General features: G+C 38.8%; 1 protein-coding gene and 1 pseudogene across 1 annotated transcript in view; one reads left to right on the forward strand and one right to left on the reverse strand.

Annotated features, from left to right (window-relative positions):
- The window catches only part of Efhc2 (EF-hand domain containing 2), a 161,970-nt gene that overhangs the window by 89,906 nt on the left and 47,763 nt on the right, over window positions 1-24,301 (forward strand). The window contains exons 9-11 of the mRNA XM_051140984.1: window positions 2,280-2,422; window positions 4,245-4,441; window positions 8,130-8,260. Of these exons, the coding sequence (XP_050996941.1) occupies window positions 2,280-2,422; window positions 4,245-4,441; window positions 8,130-8,260 (471 nt within the window). The remainder of the gene's footprint in view (window positions 1-2,279; window positions 2,423-4,244; window positions 4,442-8,129; window positions 8,261-24,301) is intronic.
- On the reverse strand, window positions 18,083-18,202 carry LOC127186093 (uncharacterized; annotated as a pseudogene).

The raw sequence follows: 24,301 nt of genomic DNA on the forward strand, positions 1-24,301 counted from the left end.
GAAGAAGTTGTTGATTAGTAAAATTAGATGCAGAAAAAAAGGACTAAGGATTTGATTTGGCATTGTGGAGATGACTGTTAGTTTTTCTAAGAGTAGTTTGAGTAAAATAACTCTTTACTAGTAGAAATGGGAAGGGGCTTGGGATATGACTTACTGGTGGACTTCAGGCTTTGGGTGCCATCCACTGCATGGGGAAGATAGCAGGAAAGGAACAGTGGGGGAGAGTTCAATGCCATGAAGATAGATAACATTGGTCTGTATGTAGAAAACATTAAGCCATGCATTCTAGATCTAGCCATTTATAACTTGTTTTGGGACAATGGGAATAAACATATCTTAAGACAACCAGTCAAGAGTACAAGACTGTATAGTGCTAAATTGTGTGTGACATCATGGTTGATGCAAGAAATATGAGTAGATGATCACTCGGGAGGGTGGAGACTATGATCAGAACTGTTAAGGCATTTTATGATTGGCATACGTGAAAGAAATAGTTGATCACACTCTGAGCTTTCTTACAATTTGCTCTGGGGACTCTCTTATCCAGACTCCCTTGGTAGCATATCAATAATGCAGTTTCCTGCAAATATAAGCTCACCTGTGAGCCCATATCTCTGGTGGTGAGATTATGAATTCTGCATATGTAACAAGTTCTCCAGGTGACTCTTATGTACACTGATCTTCATGAATGGCTCAATTTTATGGAGTAGGTTTATTTTACCAATTGATGAGATCTCCAGAATACAAAAGTTAAGGGGAAAATGAATGGCATATTCAAATATTCTCCGTAAACATATATACTTATAAAGTTACATTCTAAAATGTTAAATTTAAAGTAGTATTCATTTGGTCTTAGATTAGACCTAGTTTAATTTGTGTTGATATTTTAGACATCTGTAACATTATAAGTCTTTCATAAGAGGGGACTGTTGAATATTTATCTGGAAGTTCAATTAGGTGCCATAGAAGGTGATTGATAGAGTATAGCTGGCTCAAACAGTATATGATGCCCATCTGAGCTTTGTTAACTAGACACTTAGGAAAATCCAAATTGTGACCCTGCTGGTAGTTTTTCCCAGTCTGCCCTGGGATGAACCATACAAACTCTGTGCTCTGGCTCACCCAAGGCCTCAAGCTGGGATTCTTGCCACTGTGCTTTCTCAGCGCACCTTCCTGTACAATCTAAGAAAGGGATGGAAGATAGCATTTTAGGCCTCTGCAAACTAGAAATCTTTTGTCATGATGGTTGGTAGCACTGTGAACACAAAAATGGATTTCAGAGTAGGAGAATCTGCAAGTGATGAGCAGTCTTAGAGTTGTGGCAGGGAAGTGGTCAAGGACATGGTTAATTTTTAGCAGACACTTACAAGGGTAGTAGTTTTGATTATCAAAGACCTTTCCTAGGTCTTCCTGTTTGTTGGAAGGCTGGCATTCATTGGCTGCGAACTGCAGTTGTGCTTTTACTGAGAGACCATGGGTTACTTAGTTCACTGTTTATACAACCAAACTTGGGAACTATTTCTTTTATCTTAAGATAGGGTCTCAGTGTGTAGCCCAGGCTGCCTTCATATGTATGAACTCAGGCTCCCCATCTGGTACTAAAGGTGTGTGTTACCATTGCTTACTTGAGAAATTTTTCAATTTTATTTGATTCAATCCTTAACCAACTAATCATGTATAGAGTTCTAAGTATATCTTCTAATGTTTATGAGTATAACTTTCTGCGAGTATTTAGTGTAATACATTATAATGTAAAAAAGTGTTATAGCATCCTAGCACTCAGGGAGGCATAGGCAGTCGTATCTCTGTGAGTTCGAGGCCAGACTGGTATACAAAGCGAGTCCAGGACAGCCAAGGCTACACAGAGAAACCCTGTCTCCATGTGCACATGGAGGTCAGAGATCAATCTTGTGGCCTCTCCAGGAGCCACCTACCATGTTTTTTAAAACAAGGTCTCTCACTGGACTAAGGATTAGGCTTGGTTGGCTGGGTAGTGTGCCCCAGAGATCTGCCTGTCTCTCCCTTCCACTACTGGGATCTCAAGCATATGCCACCAGGCCTGGTTTTCAGTGTATTTCCTGGACATATAAAGAGCAGGAAATATTTTAGTCTACTGAGAAAAATACTTCAGTGTTTAGATTTATAACCTTAGTAAGAAGATGCTTAAACTGTTTAGAAAAGCATAAACTTCTATATTAAAGCCATGACACACCTTTATTACTTTATGTTATAGAGCATTACTTGTATAAGGCTCTAACTCTCATGTCTCTTTTATTTAGCTATGGAAACATAAGCTATATACTACGCTACTTTGCAAAACTAATCACAGACAAATGTGCTGATGCAGACAGGATGTTTGTTATTGCATTTTATCTCAGTGATGGCACAATTTCAGTTTTTGAACCCGTAGAGAGGAATTCAGGTAAGAGATTTACCTTATTCAGCATTTTCCTCAGAACACTTAAATGTCTTTTTTTTAAAAATTACAACCTGATTTGATAGCCTAGAAGACGCAATAATGATAGTTTTCTAACCATTAAATTTCTTCTTACAAAAATGTCTTAAGTGTGAACCTAAACATTTAAAAGGATAAAAACAGCAGTGGTTGGTTACCCAGGGGAAATCCCCTTTGCCACTCTATGGATTCTTTTTCTGAGGGACTTCTACAGAACCTCAGGGCTTCAAAGCCATGTTTGACTGCCACTAGTTGCACTCACAGCTAGGGACCCAAGAGAGTTTTCCATTGTCCCTCTGTAATCCCAGTACTCTGGGGGGCAGAGGCAGGTGGATCACTGAGTTCAAGGCCACCCTGGTCTACAAAGCTAGTCCAGAACATCCAGGGCTACACAGAGAAACCCTTTCTCAGAAAAAAAATCTTTGCCTGATTAAGAAAAGAATACAAGTTATACAAATTGAATCTTCAGAATCCATTTTTCTGTGGTACTTCTGTTTGTTCTGGCTATTGCCAAAGGTCCTGCCCTGAGGCCTGTGGAATGTTCTCCAGTGTGTTGATCCCATGGCTATTGCTAAGGACAGCCATTGACTTACAAATTATGGAAATGTAGGGCTCTGTTCTTTGTTTCAACATGTTTACAACTTTCTTCTGTGCTGAAAACTCAGAAGAATAACCAGCTCAACTGGCTCTTTGAAAAAAAAGGAGTAAAAACTTTGGTTTGTACCATTTGCCAATTTACATGTTGTGAATGTCCCGATCAAGGCAAGTTTCAAGAAACCCACAAATTTTTAGAAATCCTGGCATGCGAAAGTCTGAAATTGTAACAATTAGGTACTATACTCAAGTTGATATCAGTAATAGAGTAATAAATAATTTGTACAACTAAGTCAGGCCCCAGTATAATTTGAATAATAGAAAAATCTTAAAGTATGAAATTGAATAGGATTGCGCATATGCCATGATCTGAATGGCCAATGATGATCAATTCTATACATTTAAAAAAGTAATGATGAGGTCAAGAAATTGCATCATTTGTAAAGTAGAAGGCTTACAAAATAGTGACCATCACTGAGGACTTAATATTGTCCTTAAGTTTCATGGTAGGATATGTCCCCCTAAAAAGATGAAAATTCAGAGACAGGGTTTCTGTGTAAGAGATTTATTTAAGCATCAAACAAAGAAAATATGTGGAGAGAAGCAGAAGAAGCCCAGAGAACCATCCAACTGCAGTGAGTTAGTGTCTCTGTCTCTGTCTCTGTCTCTCTCTGTCTCTGTCTCTCTCTCTCTCTCTTCCATCCCTCCATCTCTCCCTCTCTTCCCATCCCCCCAGCCTCCTTTTCCCTTGTTCCTTTCTCCATAGTCTCATTACCTCAGGCAGGGACTAACTCATTCTCTCGCTGCTTCATCCATATTACACATGTGTTGGAATTAAATCTTTGTAGTAAGCTGACTTTGAAACTTTTAAATCTATACCTTGGCGTGTTATATGGCTAGATGATATGCAAGTTCTATTTTTAAATTTTTGAGGAATTATGATTTCTACAGTAGTTACAGTAATTTGCATTCTCTCCAATTGTGTTTAAGAGTTACCCTCGGGGGTAGCGTAGGGGGGGTGGCGGGCAGTGGATGCTGTTTCTTTGCCCACTGCCCCATTCTTCCCTCTCACAATGCACAACATGGCTTTGCAGATAATCTGTACAGTCTGTGCTGGAAGAGAAAATTACTAAAGGCAAGTTGTGGTTCTTCTAAGAATAAGGCAGCTCATGAACTGTTTTTTCTGTTTCTTTAGGGAATGCTGGTGGGATGTTCTTGAAAAGAAGTCGTGTGAAAAGGCCTGGACAAGAAGTCTTTAAAAGTGAATTTTCAGAATACATCAAGGCTGAAGAGTTCTATATTGGAGCCACTGTGAATATTAATGGTTACCTGTTTTTTCTCCTGAATGCTGATGAGTACACCTTAAATTACATGGAGAGTAACACAGACAAGGTTTGTCTTGTACCCTTTGTATAATCATACACTTTGTATAAGTCTTGCCTCTCCACCCTTTGCAGTGTGTTTCCCTTTCTCTAGGGCCTTTTCTTCTGCATCTTGCCACTGGTTTACATTGCACATGTACACATGTGGGCATGAATAATGGATCTGTGGGACTTGGCCACAGGTCCCATCACAGAGGCCCAGCCCTTGTCTCCTCTGTTTACATGCTTAGCTCTCCACTGCCCAGCATCACAGATTCCAGACACCAGCAGGAGGCATGGCCTAGGACTGAATCAAGTTTCCTGGGTTTTTTGCTGACATCAACAATGTTTTTAGAAGGCAATTCAATAACTATAGGAAAGGAAGAAACTCTGGTGGCACATACTGTGCCATCCCATTTCATTGGCACAGGACAGCAAAGGAGGCTATGACTAAAAGGGACAAAAGCCCCAAGGGCACTGAAGAGTTGCTGAGGTTGCTGGTCCCTTTAACAGAGTCACCCGAGACTTCAATTAGAATCTAAGGAGAAATTTGCTCAAAGAAGCGTCTTCTTCTTGTGCTTCATTTTTAAAATTAATTTTAATTTTTTCAAGACATATCTAACCAGATAGCCCAGGTTGGCTTTGAATTCATTGTCCTTCTACCTTTCTCTCCTCAGTGCTGAGATTATAGGCATGTACCACCACACTCAGCCACAAATCCTTTATTTAACTTAAAATACTGTGAAGGAAAATGGTTAATGTGCTATGCTGGCAATATTGTTCAGTTAAAAAAAACCATAGATAAAAATCTCAGTTTTTAGATGTACACTTGTTTGGTATGTAAATTATATGCACTTGGAAATCAATTGCTTGTAATCTTGGGGAAAATTTGGAAAAATGTTATTTTAAAATGAATTTAATAATTATGCACTATTTATACACAACACAGTACACAATGTCCCTCATTTACAAAAAAATTGCTCAAGATTGAGTTGCTAGGTGTCAAGACAGAGTTAGAGCCACATCCAGTGTAATGGGCAGGGGGAAGAGCTTTGTGGAATGCAAGGAGAGGATGGAGAAGACATGGAGAATGGCTGCTACCCCCAGAGTGCTGTGCAAGTCAGCCCTGATCCTTGGGAAATAAGAAGGGGAGGGAGGAGTGGTGGGTGGGAAAAACTTTAACTAGTAAGCACAGTTCAGAGAAAGTCTTCAGCAGGCAGATGGAGACCACAGAACAGCCTCCTTCTCAGAGAAGTTCACAGTCATGCAGAAGTGACAGCTGAAGGCTGGTGGTTACCAGTGCTCTTCTAAGTGGTATTCTTCAGTGCAGTATCTTCTGTAGTCACTACATCACCTCTCTGTTTATAGTTTTAGAAGGCCGGGTTATTCTAAAACTACAACACTCTACTATATGACAAGTTTGGACTCAGGTGAGAAATGCAATGATTAAGCAGTTAGGTTTCCAGAGACCACCAGGCCTGGGTTGGAAACTGAGCTCCACACTAATAGGTAATGGGCTTTAGTTATGTATCATCTCTGAACTTCAGTCTCTTTGTCTTTGAAATAAGAGTAACAACAGTGCTTGTTTGATAAAGTTGCTGCAGAGGTTAGATGTGGTAATTTGTATAAGGGGCTTAGCGCTCCCTATAGGACCCATGGCAAACCTAGTCATTGTAGCTGTTAAAAACCAAGGTTCTGGTTCTGAACAGATTCACTGTCTTAACATAAAACATACAGTTCTTAGAATTGCTTGGCATGGGATTTTTTCTTACTTCACTCTGGTGCTTTCTAATAGAAATTGTTTTAACATTCTGAGTTTTGATCCCCTTCCAGCTAGTAAGTACAGTCCAATCTTCTTCCATACTGGGCATCAGCAGTGAGCTGCAGATCTCAGTTAGCCCTGTGGTCACTCAGAGAAATAACCCATACTCTACAGTGTGCAGTATTTCTAATCTTGGTATGTTCTGTAAGTTAGTTGCAGTTGCTACAGTTTCAACTTAACATATTTTCAACTTATGGTACATTTATTAACACATAACTCCTTTTAAATTGAGGAATACACACACACACACACACACACACACAGACACACACACCCACACACACACACACACCCCCCCACACATATATATAATTGCTTTGTTTTGATTGCAGTGCAAGGGATTGAACCAGGACCTTGCACATGCTAGACAAGTAATATTCCATTCTCTTATACATCCATCCAAAACATAATATGTAGTTTAAAGGTATAAAGGCCTGGTCTCCTTTCAGTATAATAAAGTGAGATAAGACATTACCTAGTATTAGTATCTCATGTGAAAATTACATCATTAAAAAAATACCTTAACAAGGATATTGTAAGAAGATAAAGATTAATACACTCTTTATTACCACTCTGAGTAGTCTTTTCAAGGGAGCTAATAGATCCTATCATAGAAATAGATGAAAGGAAATGCAAAAGAAGAGAGGGTGTGGGTGACTCAGTAGGTACCAAACCACGTGAATCATTTGATGGTGGAAGAGAGGGAGCTTTATACCAAAGTAGCATCAGTGTTTTTTGCCTAACATTTCATTTTCTTACTTTTGATCTCTTGGATGTAATTATTTACAACTTTATGCCTTACTTGAATAAATAAGAAATATTTTTTTTCTGTGTCAAAAAGCTAATCACAAAGTAGGTGACAGAAACAGTGGGTTGCTTAGACAGCAAATATATTTGGGTTACAGTGCCCATGTGGAACTTCGACACCCAGCTTTGCTGTGATTAGTACTTTGCCTGGTGACCAGCAATTCCAAGGGGATCTATCCTAATGATGTAGAGAAAATAAGCATACATTTAGCCAACTTTAAATCTCTATTCTTTGCACCAGGGTCCGTGAAAATATTGGGACTATATCTGGGAGTTAGAAGAAGGTTTTATATATGAGTTAGAAGTTATAAGAAGATTGTTTATTAAGCTTTGTTACCGCTACCCCTTAAGTTTAATTGCTTGAGATCTAGGACCTGGGTTAACGTCAGTCTTTGTCCTAAAGCTCTGGCTCCTAGGTAAAGACATGTACAGCTTACTTTGGGTTTATCATGTAGTCTTGCTAGTCTCCATTACCCTCTTAAGGTACAGGGAATAAAGAAACTGCAGGATGCTGAGCCCTGAATGGAGCAGTATACCATATTCCTTCCTTAAGGCTTAGAGATCATTGTGGAAGAGGGGCACAGAAAGGTTGTAAGAGCCAGAGGTCGTGGATGACCTGGAACCAGAATCTTCTGGGTACAACAGAGCAGCTGCACACATGAGCTCACAATGGTTGTACCACTGAAATCCCAAGGCTGGCTGAATCCCAGCATGGGAAGTGGAATTAGACATGAAATTCCACTACTAGCCCTAGAGCTATTGACAATTGTTAGCTGCTGGGAGGAGAGTCCATTTGGTAACGCAACCACACTTCAGAAAGAAGGCCACACATCCAAAAACACTTAGGTAGCACAGATTGATCTTGATGGGTTAACCACAAGAAAATAACACTGTTGGGTAAGTAGAGAAAGTGAGAGGACCTGAGAAGAGTTGAGGAAGAGATAAATGTGATCAAACCACAGTGTATGAAATTCTCAAAGAACTAATAGTAAGAATGATGATGATGCTGGTGGTAGTGGTGATGCTGGTGGTGATGATGATGATGGCCTCCTGAAATCTCATGCATATGTCCTGTTTTTACTCCTTCAAGTTTCCATATAGCAACTTTGAACTTGCCATACAGAAGCTGAAACAAGAAAAATCAAAATCAAGAGAGATCACGCAGGTGTTTGCAGCTGCTGATTCTAATCACACGAAGTTGATACCTTACAATACATTCAGGTAAGCCATGTTCTGCTAGCTATACTCTGCCCAAAGAACAGAAAGAACCATTTCATTTCTAGTGCTTTCTAATCAGTCACCTATATGGGTTTCTATTAGGAATTGGGATTTCCTTGCCTTTGTACTACTTTGTACTCATGGTTTGGCTGTAATATTCTAGTAAGGTTTATGTAGTTACATATGAGAAGTTTATACATGGGAATGGAGACAAAAGTTAGTTCCTGATTATTGGAGAGAAAGTCACGTGTATATTTCAGTGTACCTGTATGTTCACATATTTTTGCATTCTGAAAGATATCAAAGACTTTGTCTTAATTTCCTTCACTTTTGTAAATGTTATAAACAATAGTAGTGAGAAATATCATATGAAATCATGAGCATTATTTTCTCATAGGTAAAGTCGATTTTTGGGGCTTCCCAGTAGCTGATCTAGGCAGAAACACAGGGAAATTCATGTTCGGGGTGTAAAAGCTCTCTGCTTGAAAACAAAGTGATTGGAGGGTTTAGGAGAATGTAAATTAAATCACAGATGGAGGACAAAGGGGATTTTCTCTTTAGTCTGAGACTCCTGGCTTCTGTAAATAGTGGCTAAAAGCTATATATTGTATATTGGGCTTGATGCAGTCAAGATGTAAGGGGGGGGGATGAGGATAGGAGCCCAGATGGGAGTGACAATGAGGACTTTCCAAATGTATATTTACAGTTGCCTGTTGCGTCACTACCTGGTAGCCTGGAGCCCATGATGAGGCCTCACGCTCTCCATGAGTTCATTTATTGTTATAACAGAGCTCTTTTGGGTCTTCAAAATGTCCTTTTGAGAATAACCGACAGAGGACATATTTTTATTTAGAATTGCCAACTTTCTGGGATCAATAAGATCTTATGGTTCTTTGTTATTATGCATCATCATATACACATGTTCCTGCTGTTCTGGAAGAGAAATGGAGACAGAGTAAGCAGCAAAGATAATTAGTCGGACTGTGAACTAATGGGAAGCATTGGAGGAGAAAACAAGAAATTTCCATCAGAAATGAGGGAGTGGTTTTGTTTTATTATCTTGTGTCCTTTTACAAAAGCATCGCTTCTCCCTGTACTCTCACAAAGACTATTGAAAATTCTTTAGTGTGTTCACGGGACCTTTTGGGAAACACTTTGGCCAGGAAGGATAACCAAGGAAAAGAAATTGGTGTGCAAATGGAGGCCTCACCCTAATTGTGGATATGATAAAGGGACACCACACTGTATGATTGGAAGGATAGCCACCAGACACTGTGGACTTATAGAAAAACAAACAGAGAAACAAACAGCCCACCTCTCCATCCCAGAAATTCCATGACATAACAACCAGGTTAATCCTGGCCTGAAAAACTACTCTAGTGGCTTGCCCAGACTTCAGCCAACAGGGCCTTGATTGCTGGGTCTGTTTATATTTCCATGCCATCACTTCTTTTTTCTCTAGCCCTGTCTTTTGGCTCCACTGGCTGCCTTTCAGGTTTTCAAACATATCAAGCTCTTCCTGCTTCCAAGCCTATACACTGAGTTCTCTCTGCCTGGAAGATCCTTACCACTATCCTTTCCAGGGAAAATCATAGGACTTTTTATTACCAGAGTATTTGTTTCTGTCTGAGGATCCTAAGTAAACACCCACTGTTATTCTTAGAGCTTTGCTTATATTTGGTCACAGCATATAACACAGTTTGTAATTGTTTTACTTAGAGATCTTGCTTACTTGGAAGAGTGATTGTGTATGTGGACTTGGGTGTGTTTTCTTCTTATAGACAATGTGAACTTTCTGAAGGAAAGACCCTTGATAATAGTTTCCCCTACAGTATCTCTGGACTTCTCATGCTAAGCTGCATGCAGACACACAGTCATTGAATGAAAGGAGCCAGTAGCATTATTCCTGAATGCTCTAGTTTGAAGGTGGCTGCATGATCCTTGCATTTGTAAATTTTCTGTTGCTACAATGTAATGCCCCATGCTGCATTATATATGAAGAAAAGAGATTTATTTAACTTCTAGTTTTGGAGGCTCAAGGTCATAGCCCAAGTATCAGCTCTAATCTGGTAAAGACCTTGATACAGCAGACAGCATTGTGGTGGGAATACATGGAAGAGAGTGGAGAGGCTGATCTTCTTTTAAGAAACAATCCCCCTTAAAGTAGTTCATAAAAATCCATGAGAACCATATTTATCTCTTCCCTGAGGCAGAGCATTTTAGTGACCTAAAGTCTCCTATCAAACCTCTTCCCCTCCCTCCCTCCCTCCCTCCCTTCTCTCTCTCTCTCTCTCTCTCTCTCTCTCTCTCTCTCTTTCTCTCTCTCTCTTTCTTTCTCTCTGTCTCTCTCTGTCTCTCTCTCTCTCCCCCTATCCCTATCCCATCTCTATCTCTATCTCTTTCTCTATCTCTATCTCATATCTCTATCTCTCCATAGCCTTGGCTGTCCTGGACTCACTTTGTAGACCAAGCTGTCTTCAAACTTACAGCAATCCATCTTCGTCTGCCTCTCTGAGTGCTGGGATTAAAGGCGTGCACCACCATGCCCAGCAAGCTTCATCTCTTAAAGATTCTTACTATTTCTCACATCACCATACTTGGAAAAGAATCAAACTTCTAATGCAGAGAAAATTATATCCAAACCAGGTCACTTTCTAAATTAGAGTATAGTCCAGATATTCTGGTCCATGTTACATTTGCAGGCTGGACATTGAGTTTCTGAGCTTGCGTACTTGGTTTATAAGTGTAGGTCTCTGCACATCTTCTTCAGTCTCTTCTCTTGCTTCTCACATCCTAACCTGGGCAAAGACAAAGGAACTCCATAGCTGTTCACTTTCAAATTACTCTTAATTTAATGTTTTGCTCTGTGCTTTCACTAGTTCATAAATATTAGTTGCATGACTGAGTGCCCTTTATCTAGCCATGACCACTCTCGTTCTAACATAGAGATGTTTCAGTTGATATTTCTATATTAATTCCTCAAACTTATTGTTCCCTTTCAGTATAGAAATCTTTGGACTTTCTCCCTATTGGATGTTCCTTAGGTATCCCTAGATAAACTTTCTTAATTGATCCCATTTTCTTTTTTTAAAGATGTGTTTATTTGTGTGCATGTGTGTGCGTGCATGCATGCATGCATGCGTTTGTGTGTACCTGACTTTATATGTACCACACACATGTAGGAGCCTGTGGAAGCCAGAAGTGGGCATAGGGTCACTTAGAACTGTACTTACAGGTGATTGTAATCTGGCCTGTGGGTGCTAGGAAATGTATTCAGGCCACCAGTAAGTAATCTGGACCACTCAGCCATCTCTATAGCCCTTTGATCTCATTTTCTTCTCCCATTAAATTACATCTGTTCTGTTAAAGGTCACCTCATGTCTTCTAGGACCAGGTCACCTCATGTGTTCTAGGACTAGGTGAGAGATCCATCTAACTCCTGTCTCTCCCACCCATCTTTGGAATTGCATCTCTTCGCTCCTTTAGAATCGCTTGCTACTTTCTATCTGAAATACCATTGTTGCTGTTAAGCTTTCAGTCATTGTCTTTAACTCTGAATAAGTGATCTTCCATTTAAAAGTCTCATCCTGCAAAATTTCTCCCAAGTTATCCTCTTAAAACCTGATTAGGTTTTTCCTTTCTCTAAAGCCTGTACTAACTCTTTATTGTCTCTGGGACAAACCATAGCTACTCAGTATATCATTTATGAGTTTGGTCACAGTCTCTTTCTTGCCTACCTCTTTATTTCCAACTTGTTAGCCTAATTTTCCAGAAGCCATAATTTCCTGAGCACTTGCTATGGGCTGGTAGGTGTGCTGAAATGTTTTACATTTACTTTACACTGGGAGGCCCTTGTTGTTTACTTTTCTTCCTCCACAGTCCTGACAAGTACGATTGATGTTTACTGAATAATTTAATGAATGAGTTCATTTCTCTAGCAATGTTAAGTCTAAAGCTTGCAGAGGACAAATAATTGATTGCTTTGCACCGAGGAAGGGCCATTGTCTCTGGCTTATTGAAGACAGGGAAAGCTAGGTCTGGCCCTCACCAGAAAAGCAATCTCCTTATATCTCCTTGTGCATCCATACTTGTTTTTCTAAGGTTCTTTGTGTACTCTGAGCTTCTGAAGCTCTTAAAACGTGGGGCTACAATGAACTTGTTAAATGTTTCCTTCTCTGATTCAGGCATGGAAATAATAAACACAGTAGAAGCTTCTTGGCTTCACTTCTGTGGCCCCAGTACTCTGGCAAAGTGGCCTACCTGCCACCTGTTATGTACCTGGGACTTAGGGGCTGATACCTCTTGTATTGTCTATTGTCTAATCTTCCTTTTTTTCTTCCCACGAAAACGTTGGGTTCAGGAGCTAATAAACCACACCCTGCACCGTGGTTGATTGTAGACTCAGCTGGAGGCCTCCCCTGAGAATGTCCCAGTATAGATGTCATAGAATGTCAGGGCAGGTCAGAAAGTCATGGATAATAGTTATTTTTTTTAAAGATTTTTTTTAAGATTTAGCTTATTTTATGTGTGAGAGTATTTTGCCTACATGTATGTATGTGCATGTATGTGTGTTTGTGTTTGGTGCCCCAGGAGGTCAGAAAAAGGCACCCAATTCCCTGGAACTGTAGTTACAGATTATTGTTAGCCACCATGCAGAGCCTGGGAGCTGAACCTGGGTCCTTTGCAGGAGTACTCAGTGCTCTTAGCTGCTGAGCCATCTCTCCAGGCCCATGGTTCTTTCTTTTCTTTCTTTCTTATTTTCTTCATGTAGTACATCTTTCTGTTTTGTCTTATGGAAATCACCAATTCTTCCTCTACACAGGACCTGTTTCTCTATGACCCTTTATTTTCTGAGAGAGTCACCTATACAGTCTACTGATTGTTATCAGAGAGAGTGCAGTGGGTCTAGACTCAGCGTAGACCTGGCCTGGCAGGCATAGGATTTCACAGACTTGGGAACAAAGGCAGGATGAACCTTTCTAGAGTGGCCTCAAGACTCCAAAGCACAGGTGGCAGCAGCAGTAAGAGCTCTGTATCAGGGAAGATATAGCCCATCTCTCCTGGCCTCCTCTGTGAGCCTTGAGCTAGCCATCAGGGATGGTACCTGATTCTTTGTAGCTGTGTGTGTTCTTGGTACCACTACTTAGGTGAAAGTTCTCAAAGTGCAGGGTCCATGGCAGTTCTTCCATTGTCTTTCCCAGGTCCCTTTAGTGAACACAATAAATGATTACACAGCTCCTCTCTAGACCCCTGTTATTAATTGAAAGGCCAGTGGTTCTTTTGTGAACATTGTATAATAAATTCCTTCTAAGATTTAGAGCCTTGAGTAAATGTTCTCACTTATAAAACTGAAATTTATCCTGAGGGAGGTAGTGTGCTATAAATAGATCAGACTGCTGATTTGGGAGTTGGCAGACCCAGATCCAAACCTAAGCTCGTTCATTTACAAGTCCGGTGGCCTTGGGTACATTACTGAGTAATTTTTCATCTGTGAAATAGGTCTACAATACCCACTACATAGAATGGTTGTGATTTGTTACAGTTTGTAAAGTCCTTATTATAGCACACTACCATATTGCGTGGTGAGAATGCAACACAGTGAAAAATTTCATTCTCATAATTGCAACCTGGTATCACAGTAGTGGCTATCATCTACACACTGTATAATGTTTTCAGTATTTTAGTAAACTGTCCTTTTACTCATGATAGCCTCTTTCAAAACATTCTTAAATAAGGTTGAAATGGAAGCCTTAAAAAGTCTTGTATCCATGAAGATAGAAAATAAAGAACCGTCATTTGTGGATGCAGGCTAGGAACATTATTATCATCTACTCTTTAGTGTCTTTTGCATCAAGCACATTGGATGTGCTTTGAACATGGTAATGGTTTCATCCTTTTTCTAAGATAGTCGTCTCTCCCTTTTTTGTGCTTTTGCTATATGTTTATTTGGACTGGTTTGATTACACTAGTCCTGCTTTGTTTCATTGTTTTGGGCTACATGTATGTGTGTGTGTGTGTTGTATTTAAATGATGCATGTATGTGGTACATGAGTATGTATATGGGCGTTCATGCACTTGTGCATACCAAAGACATTGGAAGCCCTCCTCTCTCACTTTCCTCTCTTTTTTTGAGGGAGGAAGGGAGAGGGGGGGTATCTTTCACAGAAACTGGAGCTAGGCTGCAAGACAGCAAATCCCAGGAATCCTCTGGTCTCCACCCTCCATGGCACTGGAATTATAGGCGTGGAAGCATCTATATCTGGCTTTTGTAATGGGCATTGGGAATTTGAATTCAAATCCTCATACATGAATTCAAGTCCTCATGCATGCATAGCAAGCATTCGTATCCTCTGAGCTATTACTGTTATTTTTCCCTTTTGAGGTATGATTTTTCTATACAGCTCAGGGTATCCTTGGCTTCATGATCTTTCTGCCTCACAACCCCCAAGGGCCAAGATTACAGGCATGTGCCACTGTGACCAGCTACTTACTATTGGTTTTTATTGTGAACTGATATCCTTTAATAAAGGCATTAGTCTGTGCATGTAAACATGAGCTGTTTTGAATCAGGCAGTATGTCCTTAACTTACAGAATATTTTTGCGATGAGGACCTCAGCATACATTATTGAAAATAATGTTTCTTTTCTATTCTTTTTTTTAAAAATAACATTTCAAACCTTCCTGAAAAGTTGAAGAAATTTTATTTAATTCTTTCATTGTCTTATGGTTTTGTTTGTATTGGGCAGGGCTTAGTTTTATAAAGCAAACTTCTCTTTGGCCAATGGAGCAAGAAAAGAATATATTAAAAAGATCCTGGGTGGCTCACTATATCTTCAGAAGAGCTAGAGAAATAAGCTTGCAGCTACATTGTAGGAACAGTGCCCAGTATCAAGCTGTAGAACTTGTCTGATGAGAAAATGACCTCTGTTACTAACGACACCACCCACAAGTCATTGCTACACTCTGCATTCCTGCCAAGAAGTAAATTTTTCCACACTGTTTTCACTACCTTGAGTTCTTTGTCAATCTGGCAAATCGGCACTTTCTGACACCAAATGTGGCTTGCACTGAACTGATTTCTCATGTTACTTTCTTCTGAGGCAAATGTTTTGTAAGCTTCTTGATTGGTAGAATGTGAGTCACCTGCATGTGTCTAACTGCTCAGAAGGCTGGAAAATTGAGCTCTGATTCACATGTTGCCTATGACAGAAAATACAATGTGGGAATGTCCCTGAATTCAGAAAGATAATTTAAAAGGATTCTCTTTGTCCAAGGTTTTAATTGGATGAATACATCCTGGAGGTCTATTGAATAGCATGGTGATTATAATGAATTATGTACTTGAAATTTTAAATATTCTCACCACACACACATATACATGCATGCACACACACACATACACAGGTAACTGTTAGGTAGTGGATGATTAATTAGCTTTATTTAAATCATTTCACAGTGTATATTATTCTTTATTTCCAACTATACTTTAATACAACTGGATAAATGAAAAGCTACGTAGACGACATCTCACTCATTACCACACACACTGCAAGGATTGAAAACCCAAGCCAACATAAGCTAACCAGGCAGTACAAATGTATGTAATCATTAGGGACTTAAACTAGACTTAGCAAACCAACCAAAACACCTTATTTAAGTGCCAGAGAATTCTGTTTTGGCACACTAACTAAATAGGGTACAATGCCTTTACATGTGCTTGATTACTTTTTCAGTGTTTGAAAACCTAAATTAATTATCGTATATGATGGTAATAGGTTAGATCCAAGCTCAAAGATTGCAAGCTGGCAGATATTTAGGTTGGTTTTGGTATTGTGTTTTTGTTTGCTTGTTTGCTTTGTTTAATGGTTTAAAGTAGGTGATCAGACATCAAAACCCATGTATCTGATGCCTGTTGGGAAACAGACATTAAACAGTAACCAGGTATGGCTGAGTGCTACCCATTCTGCTTAGACTTGGTTGTTTTTTGGTTTTGTGACATTATACATGAACACAGTATATTTTGATTATATCCATCTACCCGCACACTTAAAGGCTATTATTCTTTTGAGACAAGGTCTTACTGTGCAGCTCTGGCTAGCCTAAAACTAGATATATAGGCCAGGGTGGACTTTATTTCCGTTTTTAAAAAACTGTATGTTATCTCTAAGACAATGTCATAAAAATTCTAGTCTCTTTGGACTAATCTATAAATTTTGAGCAATTCTAATCAGAATTATAAAATAGGCCTTTATTGTTACTGCTGTTCAGTTTGATTTCATTTCTTAGGACTAGGAAGAAGAGACTGGTTTATTGATTAGGAAGAATTAGGTATTGATAACAGCCAAAACTGATAAGAATATTAAAATATAGATACTAGGAGTTTACATAATTTATAGGTATTTTAAAAAATAGTTTTCTAGCAGAGGAATAAACTGAGTACCAATGAAATAGAGTACCAAGACAGGAAAAGAGTCACATTTATGGTCTTAAACATAGAATAGGAAGAACATTTCAAATCAGCGGGTAAAAAGGTTTACAGTAGAGATTTGGGTGACAATTAAACATCATTTTTATTTTGTTAGGTGACAATGTCTAAAAACCAAAATAGGAAAGATTAACTGCAGGAAATTTATATATATAGAAGATACCATAAACAAGTATAAAGAACAAGAGACAGACACAGAAAATATTTATAAATTGTATAAGAACCAGGAGATTGGGCTGGAGAGATGGCTCAGCTGTTAAAAGCTAGGCTCAGAGCCAAAAATATAGGAACCAGGAGATTAACATCTGGGGCTTATTGGAAAAAAACTCTCTAAAACCAAGAGACAAAAACAGGTCAAAGACAAGAAGAGGCAGTTCACAAAAGAAATACAGACAGCCTTTAAACTTATGCGCAGATGACCAATGCTGATACAAGATAAAGTATGAGATATTCCACCAATGTTGGCATAATTGTAGTTTTAATAATAAAAAAAAAAAAAGACAAGGTCTTTCTATATAGCCAGACTGGCTTTGTTTCTTGGGCCCATTGCAATGATCCTCCTACCTCAACATTTCAAGTGTCAGGAACTCAGGTGTTATGGTACTGTATCCAGATTATTCCCACATTTTAAAATAATTTATTTTGCCAACTTCAGATAGGTAAGCTGGGAGGAAATGCTCTAAACATTTGGGGTATAAGTTAGTTCCTCATTCTAGAGGATAATTAGCAATATCTACCTGATATTTGCCTAGTACCTAGACTTTTAGAAATGTTTTCATTTGGGAGCTTTTGACAAATGGATTGATATACGGTTGTGTATACACATATGTTTGTAGATAAACATGAACCTAATTGTGGAGAACTATAATAGCAAAGGGAAAAATCAGAACCCCAGTTGTAGACTAGTTAGGTGCAGTCTATCGCACTGATATTCCTTCGTCATTCAAAAGAATAAAGTAGGCTAGATATGTACACCTGAAGAGATGATCAGTATCCAGGGTGGGTTACATAAGCTGCAGTAGTGAACCACTCCATGATGTCAGGGAATAAAGTCGTAGGAGATGATGTATTGTTTAAAGCTTCCAGAAAGTAGTAGCAATAGATGGTGACAGCATGCTCTGGGCAAAGTCAAGGCTTGCAGAATCACAGACCTAGGTACAAGTCTTTTCGAGTCAGTATTTCCTTCTGATTATTGATTATAGTCAGATAATCTTAGTGTGCTTAAAGTTTTTATGTGGCAAGACAAAGGGGGCCCATTTTGCTTTCAAATGATCAGTTCTTTGTTCTTCTAGTCCAGTCTCCATAGCAATACCATTATCACCTTGAGCTGCCTTGAAATCTTATTTTTTCTTATATAGATCAAAACTCAACCTAAATGAGTTCTGGGTCACAAAAGGGAACTTATTTTTGTGCCTATCTTTTATGTCTTATATCTTAGTTCAACAAACACACAAACATTAACAAGATAGATTATTTTATATAAGCATGACTACACAATTCTAGAGTTTTAAAATTAAATTTTAAGATAGGATGCTTTTCTCCTTAGTTTTCAAATTCTTATCAGATTAACCCCCAAATCTCACCTATTACCTTTTTTTACTTAACATTTTATGAGCATTTTCACACATCTTTGCATATAAACATTTTCCTATATATCTTTTTATTTTTTTATTAGTTTCTGTAGACAGAATTTTTCTGTGTAGCCTTGGCTATCCTCGAACTCTCTCTGTAGGTCAGGCTGGCCTCAAACTCAGCTATTATCCTCCCTTTGCCTCCAGACTACTGGGATTAAAGTCAAATACCACCACACCTGGTTTTTCCCATGAATCTTAATTTATTTTTTACTTCCATTAATTATTTTGTTTAAAACATGGTATATAATATTCATACATGTATATAATGTGCTTTCATTAACCCCACCCCATTACCTTCCTTCCTGTTCCTAACCTACCCCCTTTCTCTCCCAACTTCATGTGTGCGCTTCCTCCCCCTTTCTATCTCTCACCCCTTCTCTCCTTCCAACCCTTCTCTCATACCCACTGAGTCCATTTGGTAGTACTTGTATAGTCATGGGTGTGGGACCCTCTCCTATAGGATGGGTAGCTGTTCAGGACCCATATCCCTGAATAAAACTTACTCTGCCTCACTCAACAACCATCAATTATCAACAGCTCTTTATATGAGAATGTGACTTCACGAGATCCTCCCTGATCCATACCAGAAGCTTGACTGTCTTGATCTCATGCATGTCTTGTGCATGCAGTCCCACCCATGATGCACACCTATGTGTGCATATGTGCTGTCATGTTTCACAAATACTATTTTACTATAATATCTACTCCCTCTGGCTCTTACATTTCCATCCACATGTCTGCAGTGATCCCTGACCCTTGAGAGTAAAGGATGTGATACAGATGTTCCACTTAGACCCCAATACTCCACAGTCTTTTATTCTCGGCATATTGACCAGTTATGGGTCTTTGTATTAATCCCCATATAAAAAACAAGTTTCTCTGATGATAGATGAGAGATCTCTTAATCTATGAGTATAAAGGTAAGAACTTAGGAAGCAGGTTATCACTATGTCCATTTATCTTAATTCATTTTAATTTTGATATAAAGGATGCTTTTCTTTAATATTTATGAATGCTTATAATTTATTTATATCATTGTCTTTTGATTTGTGTTTGATTGTGTTTTTGATTTGTGCCTTAAGATTTGTGTTTGGTGAAATGTACATAATTAAGTGCATATTACTGAGTTTTGACATGTGTATATATTTGAAATTTCCCAATTTCCTATTAAGAAATACAGCATTGTCATTCTTCCAGAAAGTTCTACATGTCTCATCTCAGTCAGTCTCAGCCAATATATCCCATTCAGGAAGCATCCACTGTTCTGATATCTTCTTTTTAGAATTTTTTCTGTCCTAGAATTTTATATAAATGGAAATATACAATATGTACTCTTTTATGGCTTATTCCTTTTAGCATATTTTGTATTCATTTTATACTATTCAGTATATCAGCCCTTTATAAATTACATTTTTGTGTGTGTTTGGCTGCTCACACATGTACATATGCACATGTCACAGTATGTATGTGGAGGTCAGAGTACAACTTGTAGGAGTTTCTCTTTTTTCATCTTGTGGGTTCCAACAATTGAACCTGGGTTGTCAGGCTTAGTGGTAAATATCCTGTTGTTAGTGGTAGCTTTATTTTGTTTAATTTTTATTTTACAAAAACAAACCAGGTATAATGATGCATGCTTATAATACTAGCTTTTGGGAGTGGAGGCAGGGGTATCAAAAGTTCACGGCTACCTACAGGCTACATGTTGAGTTAAGGACAGCTTAGGATATATGAGACTTGTCTTAAAAGTTTGGTGTTAATAACAACGGCAGCAACAAACTACCTTTTCAGATTCCTTTGAAAAACGGTTGAACTCTTCTCTTTTTTTTTAGTGTTGCTAAGTTCAAATCATTGATTTTTTTTCCCCTCTGATGATTGCTTTCTGCAATATGATTAAAAAGCCTTCAGCTACCTTGAAATCTCTAAGATGTTCTCAGATATTTTAGTTGAACACCTTTGTGATTTCATCTTTCACTTTAAAAATTATTTTTAGATTTATTTATTTTATTATTTTATGTGTATGAGTATTTTGCCTGTAGGTATGTATGTGTACCATGTGCACGCATGGTGCTTGAGGAACTCAGAAGATGGCATGTGATTGCCCAACACTGGAGATATAGGTGGTTATGAGATGTAATAGGGGGTAGGAATTGAACCCTAGTCCTCTGCAAGAACAAGTTCTCTTAACCAACCAGTGTGCCAACTCACCTGTCCCTCAGCTTTCACTTATTTATTTATTTATTTATTCACTTTACATCCTGGTCATAGCCCCATCCCTCATCCCTCCTCACCTCCGAGACCACTCTCCCTCCCATCCTCTCCCCCTTCCCGTCCCCTATTCCACAGTAAAAAGGGGCGCCCCTCCCATCTACCCCAGCTCATCAAGTCGCATCAGGACTGAGCATGTCCTCTTTCCCTGTGGCCTGGCAAGGCAGTCCCACCAGGGAGAAGTGATAAAAAAAAAAAGCTAGCAAGAGATTCCCTGTCAGAGACAGCCCCCACATGAAACCTGAGTTACCCAACAGCTACATCTTTTTAGGGGGCATTAGGTCAAGTCCATACAAGGGCATTGGTTGATTGATTATTTGGGAATTTCACATCATGACCCCATCATACTCACTTCCCAGTCCTCCCAGATCTACCCTCACCCTTTGGCCCCCCCAAAAAAAGAAGGATAAGAAGGAAAAGAGAGAAGAAGAAGGGGGAGGAGGAGGAAGAGGAGGAGGAAGAGGAAGAAGAAGATCTGATTTTTGTTGCCCATGTAATCACTGGAGTATGGTCAAACTCCCAGGTGCCAGCCCCTTAAAGAAAACTGAGTCTTTCCCTACCTACAACCCCACCAGAAGCTATCCATTATGGAGAGCTGCGCTTCAGCATCCTTATCACAATTCTTAAGATATCTCTTCTATGGTTTTCTGTGTAGGCCATTTCTTGGTGGGGCCATGATGAGGTAGGGGTAAAAGTTGTTATATATGCATTCTATGCCCCTCTTTCTCAACTGTGAGTCTTCAGTCATCAACACCATGGCACAGTAGCTTCCTTGCCTTTTACCTTCAGTGGGAGCACAGATCGTGGACTTCCACATGATCTCTACTATCACAATGTGCCATGGACCTCAACATTGTCTCCAGTGGCAGTACGGACCACAGACATCAACAGGGCCCTTTGCTGCAGCACAGGCTACAGACACCATAGCTCTTGCCAGCAGCACAGGCCAAGGACATCAACATGGCCTCAGGTGTCAGTGTAGGCCACTGGCATCGACATGGCTTTAGGCAGCAGCGCATACCATGGCCAATCACATGGCCTTTGGTGGAAGCACTGGCCAGGGATATCAATATGACCTCAGGTGGCAGCATAGACTACAGACATCTTCATGGCCTTAGTGGTAATAAAAGCCATGTAATTTTTTAAGTGTATAATTCACCTCAAGTTTGCATATGATGTGAGGTAGGACTCACAATCCAATCTTAATGTTCTGACAGCACTTACTTAAAATTCTCACATTATAGGTCAGAATATTTTGCATAAGAGAACAGAATTCTAAAACTTTAAAATATAATTTAAAAACCTTTACAGTTCAAATGTTCAAATTCTTAATTTTGTGACAGTGTACTGCCATTCTGTTTTTATTCTACTAAAGTTGTAAATTCCCCTTGTAAAAGAATCTGAAAAAGGTTTTTTCTGTTTCTCCTATAGTTTTAATAATTTCCCTATATAGTGAATTCCCATAACATCAATGTTAATTGAAAGAGAGTGTATCAATACATTTTAGGATATTTAAATACTGAGGCTATGTGGCTTTTAAATTAAGTATTTCATTTGTTATTACTTAGAGTGACAATTTCATATCTCCTAGTATCTCAAAGTCATGGCTTTCTAGCTCTTTAATAGCAAATGTAGGAGAATCCTCTGACATGGTCAGAAGTCGTGTGTGTGTGTGTGTGTGTGTGTGTGTGTGTGTGTGTGTGTGTGTAATTATCACTTGTCATACATATAATTAGAATTAAAAAATTTTGGACCTCTCACCTGGGGAATAGAAGACAGTACTTTTTCCTTGACCTAAATTGGGACAGATGAAATGGAGCATTTGTGAGTTTAGATGTGTTTTCCATCACAGTCATAAAACTGTATAGGTTTTACTGTGTATAGATTAAATATAAATAGAAAAGTTTTAAAGTCATATGTAACCTTATAAAAAGAGTCCTTACTCTCTTTTAAAAAACATATTTACTGTCTGTTCTTTAGCTGGTGCTGCCTCTTTTTAAAAATTGTTTTTGACATTACAATATAATATCATTCCCTTTCTACTTTTCTTCTATCCAAATCCTCCCATGCATACTCCAGCTTTGCTCTCTTTCAAATTCAGCCTTGCTCTCCTTCACATTAATGCCTTGTTTTTCTTTAATTGTTACACACACACACACACACACACACACACACACACACACACACACACACACACACCTGTTTCTAAATACATAAATACAACCTGCTCAGTTTCTATAATGTTACTTCCATGAGTATGTTTTCAGGACTGACTATTTGGTACTGCATAGTCAATTAATGTGCCCTTCTTTGACTAGGAATATTATTTTTTCTAGGAAGACTTTTTTTCTGTTCTCCAAAATCCTTAATTGTTTGTAGTTCTTTGTATAGGGCTGAGGCTTCCAGGGCTTTACAGAGCCCAGTCCATAATAAGCATATCTATTATTACTGTCCTTGTTCAGGTCATGCTTAGGCAGCCATGTTGGCGAGACTTCGTGGCTTTTGATATTTCTGTGACATACAATCTCACAGCAAACTCCCACTTCATCTGGATCTTAGATTCTTTCTAACCTCTTCTTCTATAATATTTCCCAAGCCTTCGGTGCAGTTGTGCTATAGATGTTTACCTTAGAACTGTGTTTCACAACTCTACATTTTGATTGGTTGTAGTTTTCTGAAATGGTTTCCATCTGTTGCAAGGAGAAATTCCTTGATGAGGGGTGAGGACTATACTTTTCTGTAAGAACAATGAAAACTATGACAAATATTTAGAATGTAGTTTGGGGTTATGCTAGTTTGGTAAAGTGGCAGTTGTAGGTTCTCCTCCAAGATCCATGACTTTAATTTACTGGCTAAGTTTTCAGTACAAGGCATGATTTCTCTTTTGTTGAGGTGGTCTGAATGAAGCCCAATTAGAGAGCTGCTCGTTACCTCTGAGGCATGCATGCTACTATTGCACTATTAGGGTTGGTCATTGTTGTGGTTCGTAAGCATCATGGGACTGTTGATTGCTTCCCTCCTTAGGAAATGCCATGAAAGCTTGTGGGGGTCCTTTAACCTCAGGGGCCTCTAGGCTCTATTTCTGAAGCACATAGTGTCTTCAGCAATAGGAACTTACCTTCTACCTCTGGGGAGAAACCAAGTCTATTTTAATGTGTCATAATGGCATATAGCAGAAGAAGTTTTCTTCAAGACATTTTTTCTTCTAGATTTTTAACTTTGGCTGTCAATTTCATGAACACATTTTCGGTGTTTTTAAAAAGGTTGACTGAATTGTTATGACTTGGGTTGAATTTGTGTATTATTTTGAGGACAGAATTTGGGTCATTATGAAATAGTGTTCTATAATATTTTAGTGTTGCTGCTATTATATATTTATTTTAAAGTTGGATTTACTAGTTGGTTGTTACTGGTATGTTCAAATGCTATAGTTTTAACCATTGGCCTTTATTTCCTTTTCTTTGAGTTCATGGATTCTGTAGTTTATCTTAGATTTTAATTTGAGGCATCATGTAAAGAGTAAAGACAGATTTGCTTCTTTATAATCTGTTTATATAATTTTGATGTTTTTGTTTTTAATTTTGGGTTTTTGAGACAGGGTTTCTCTGTGTAGCCTTGGCTGTCCTGGACTCACTTTGTAGACCAGGCTGGCCCCAAAC

Source organism: Acomys russatus, chromosome X, assembly GCF_903995435.1.
Source record: "Acomys russatus chromosome X, mAcoRus1.1, whole genome shotgun sequence".
Lineage (NCBI taxonomy): Eukaryota > Metazoa > Chordata > Mammalia > Rodentia > Muridae > Acomys > Acomys russatus.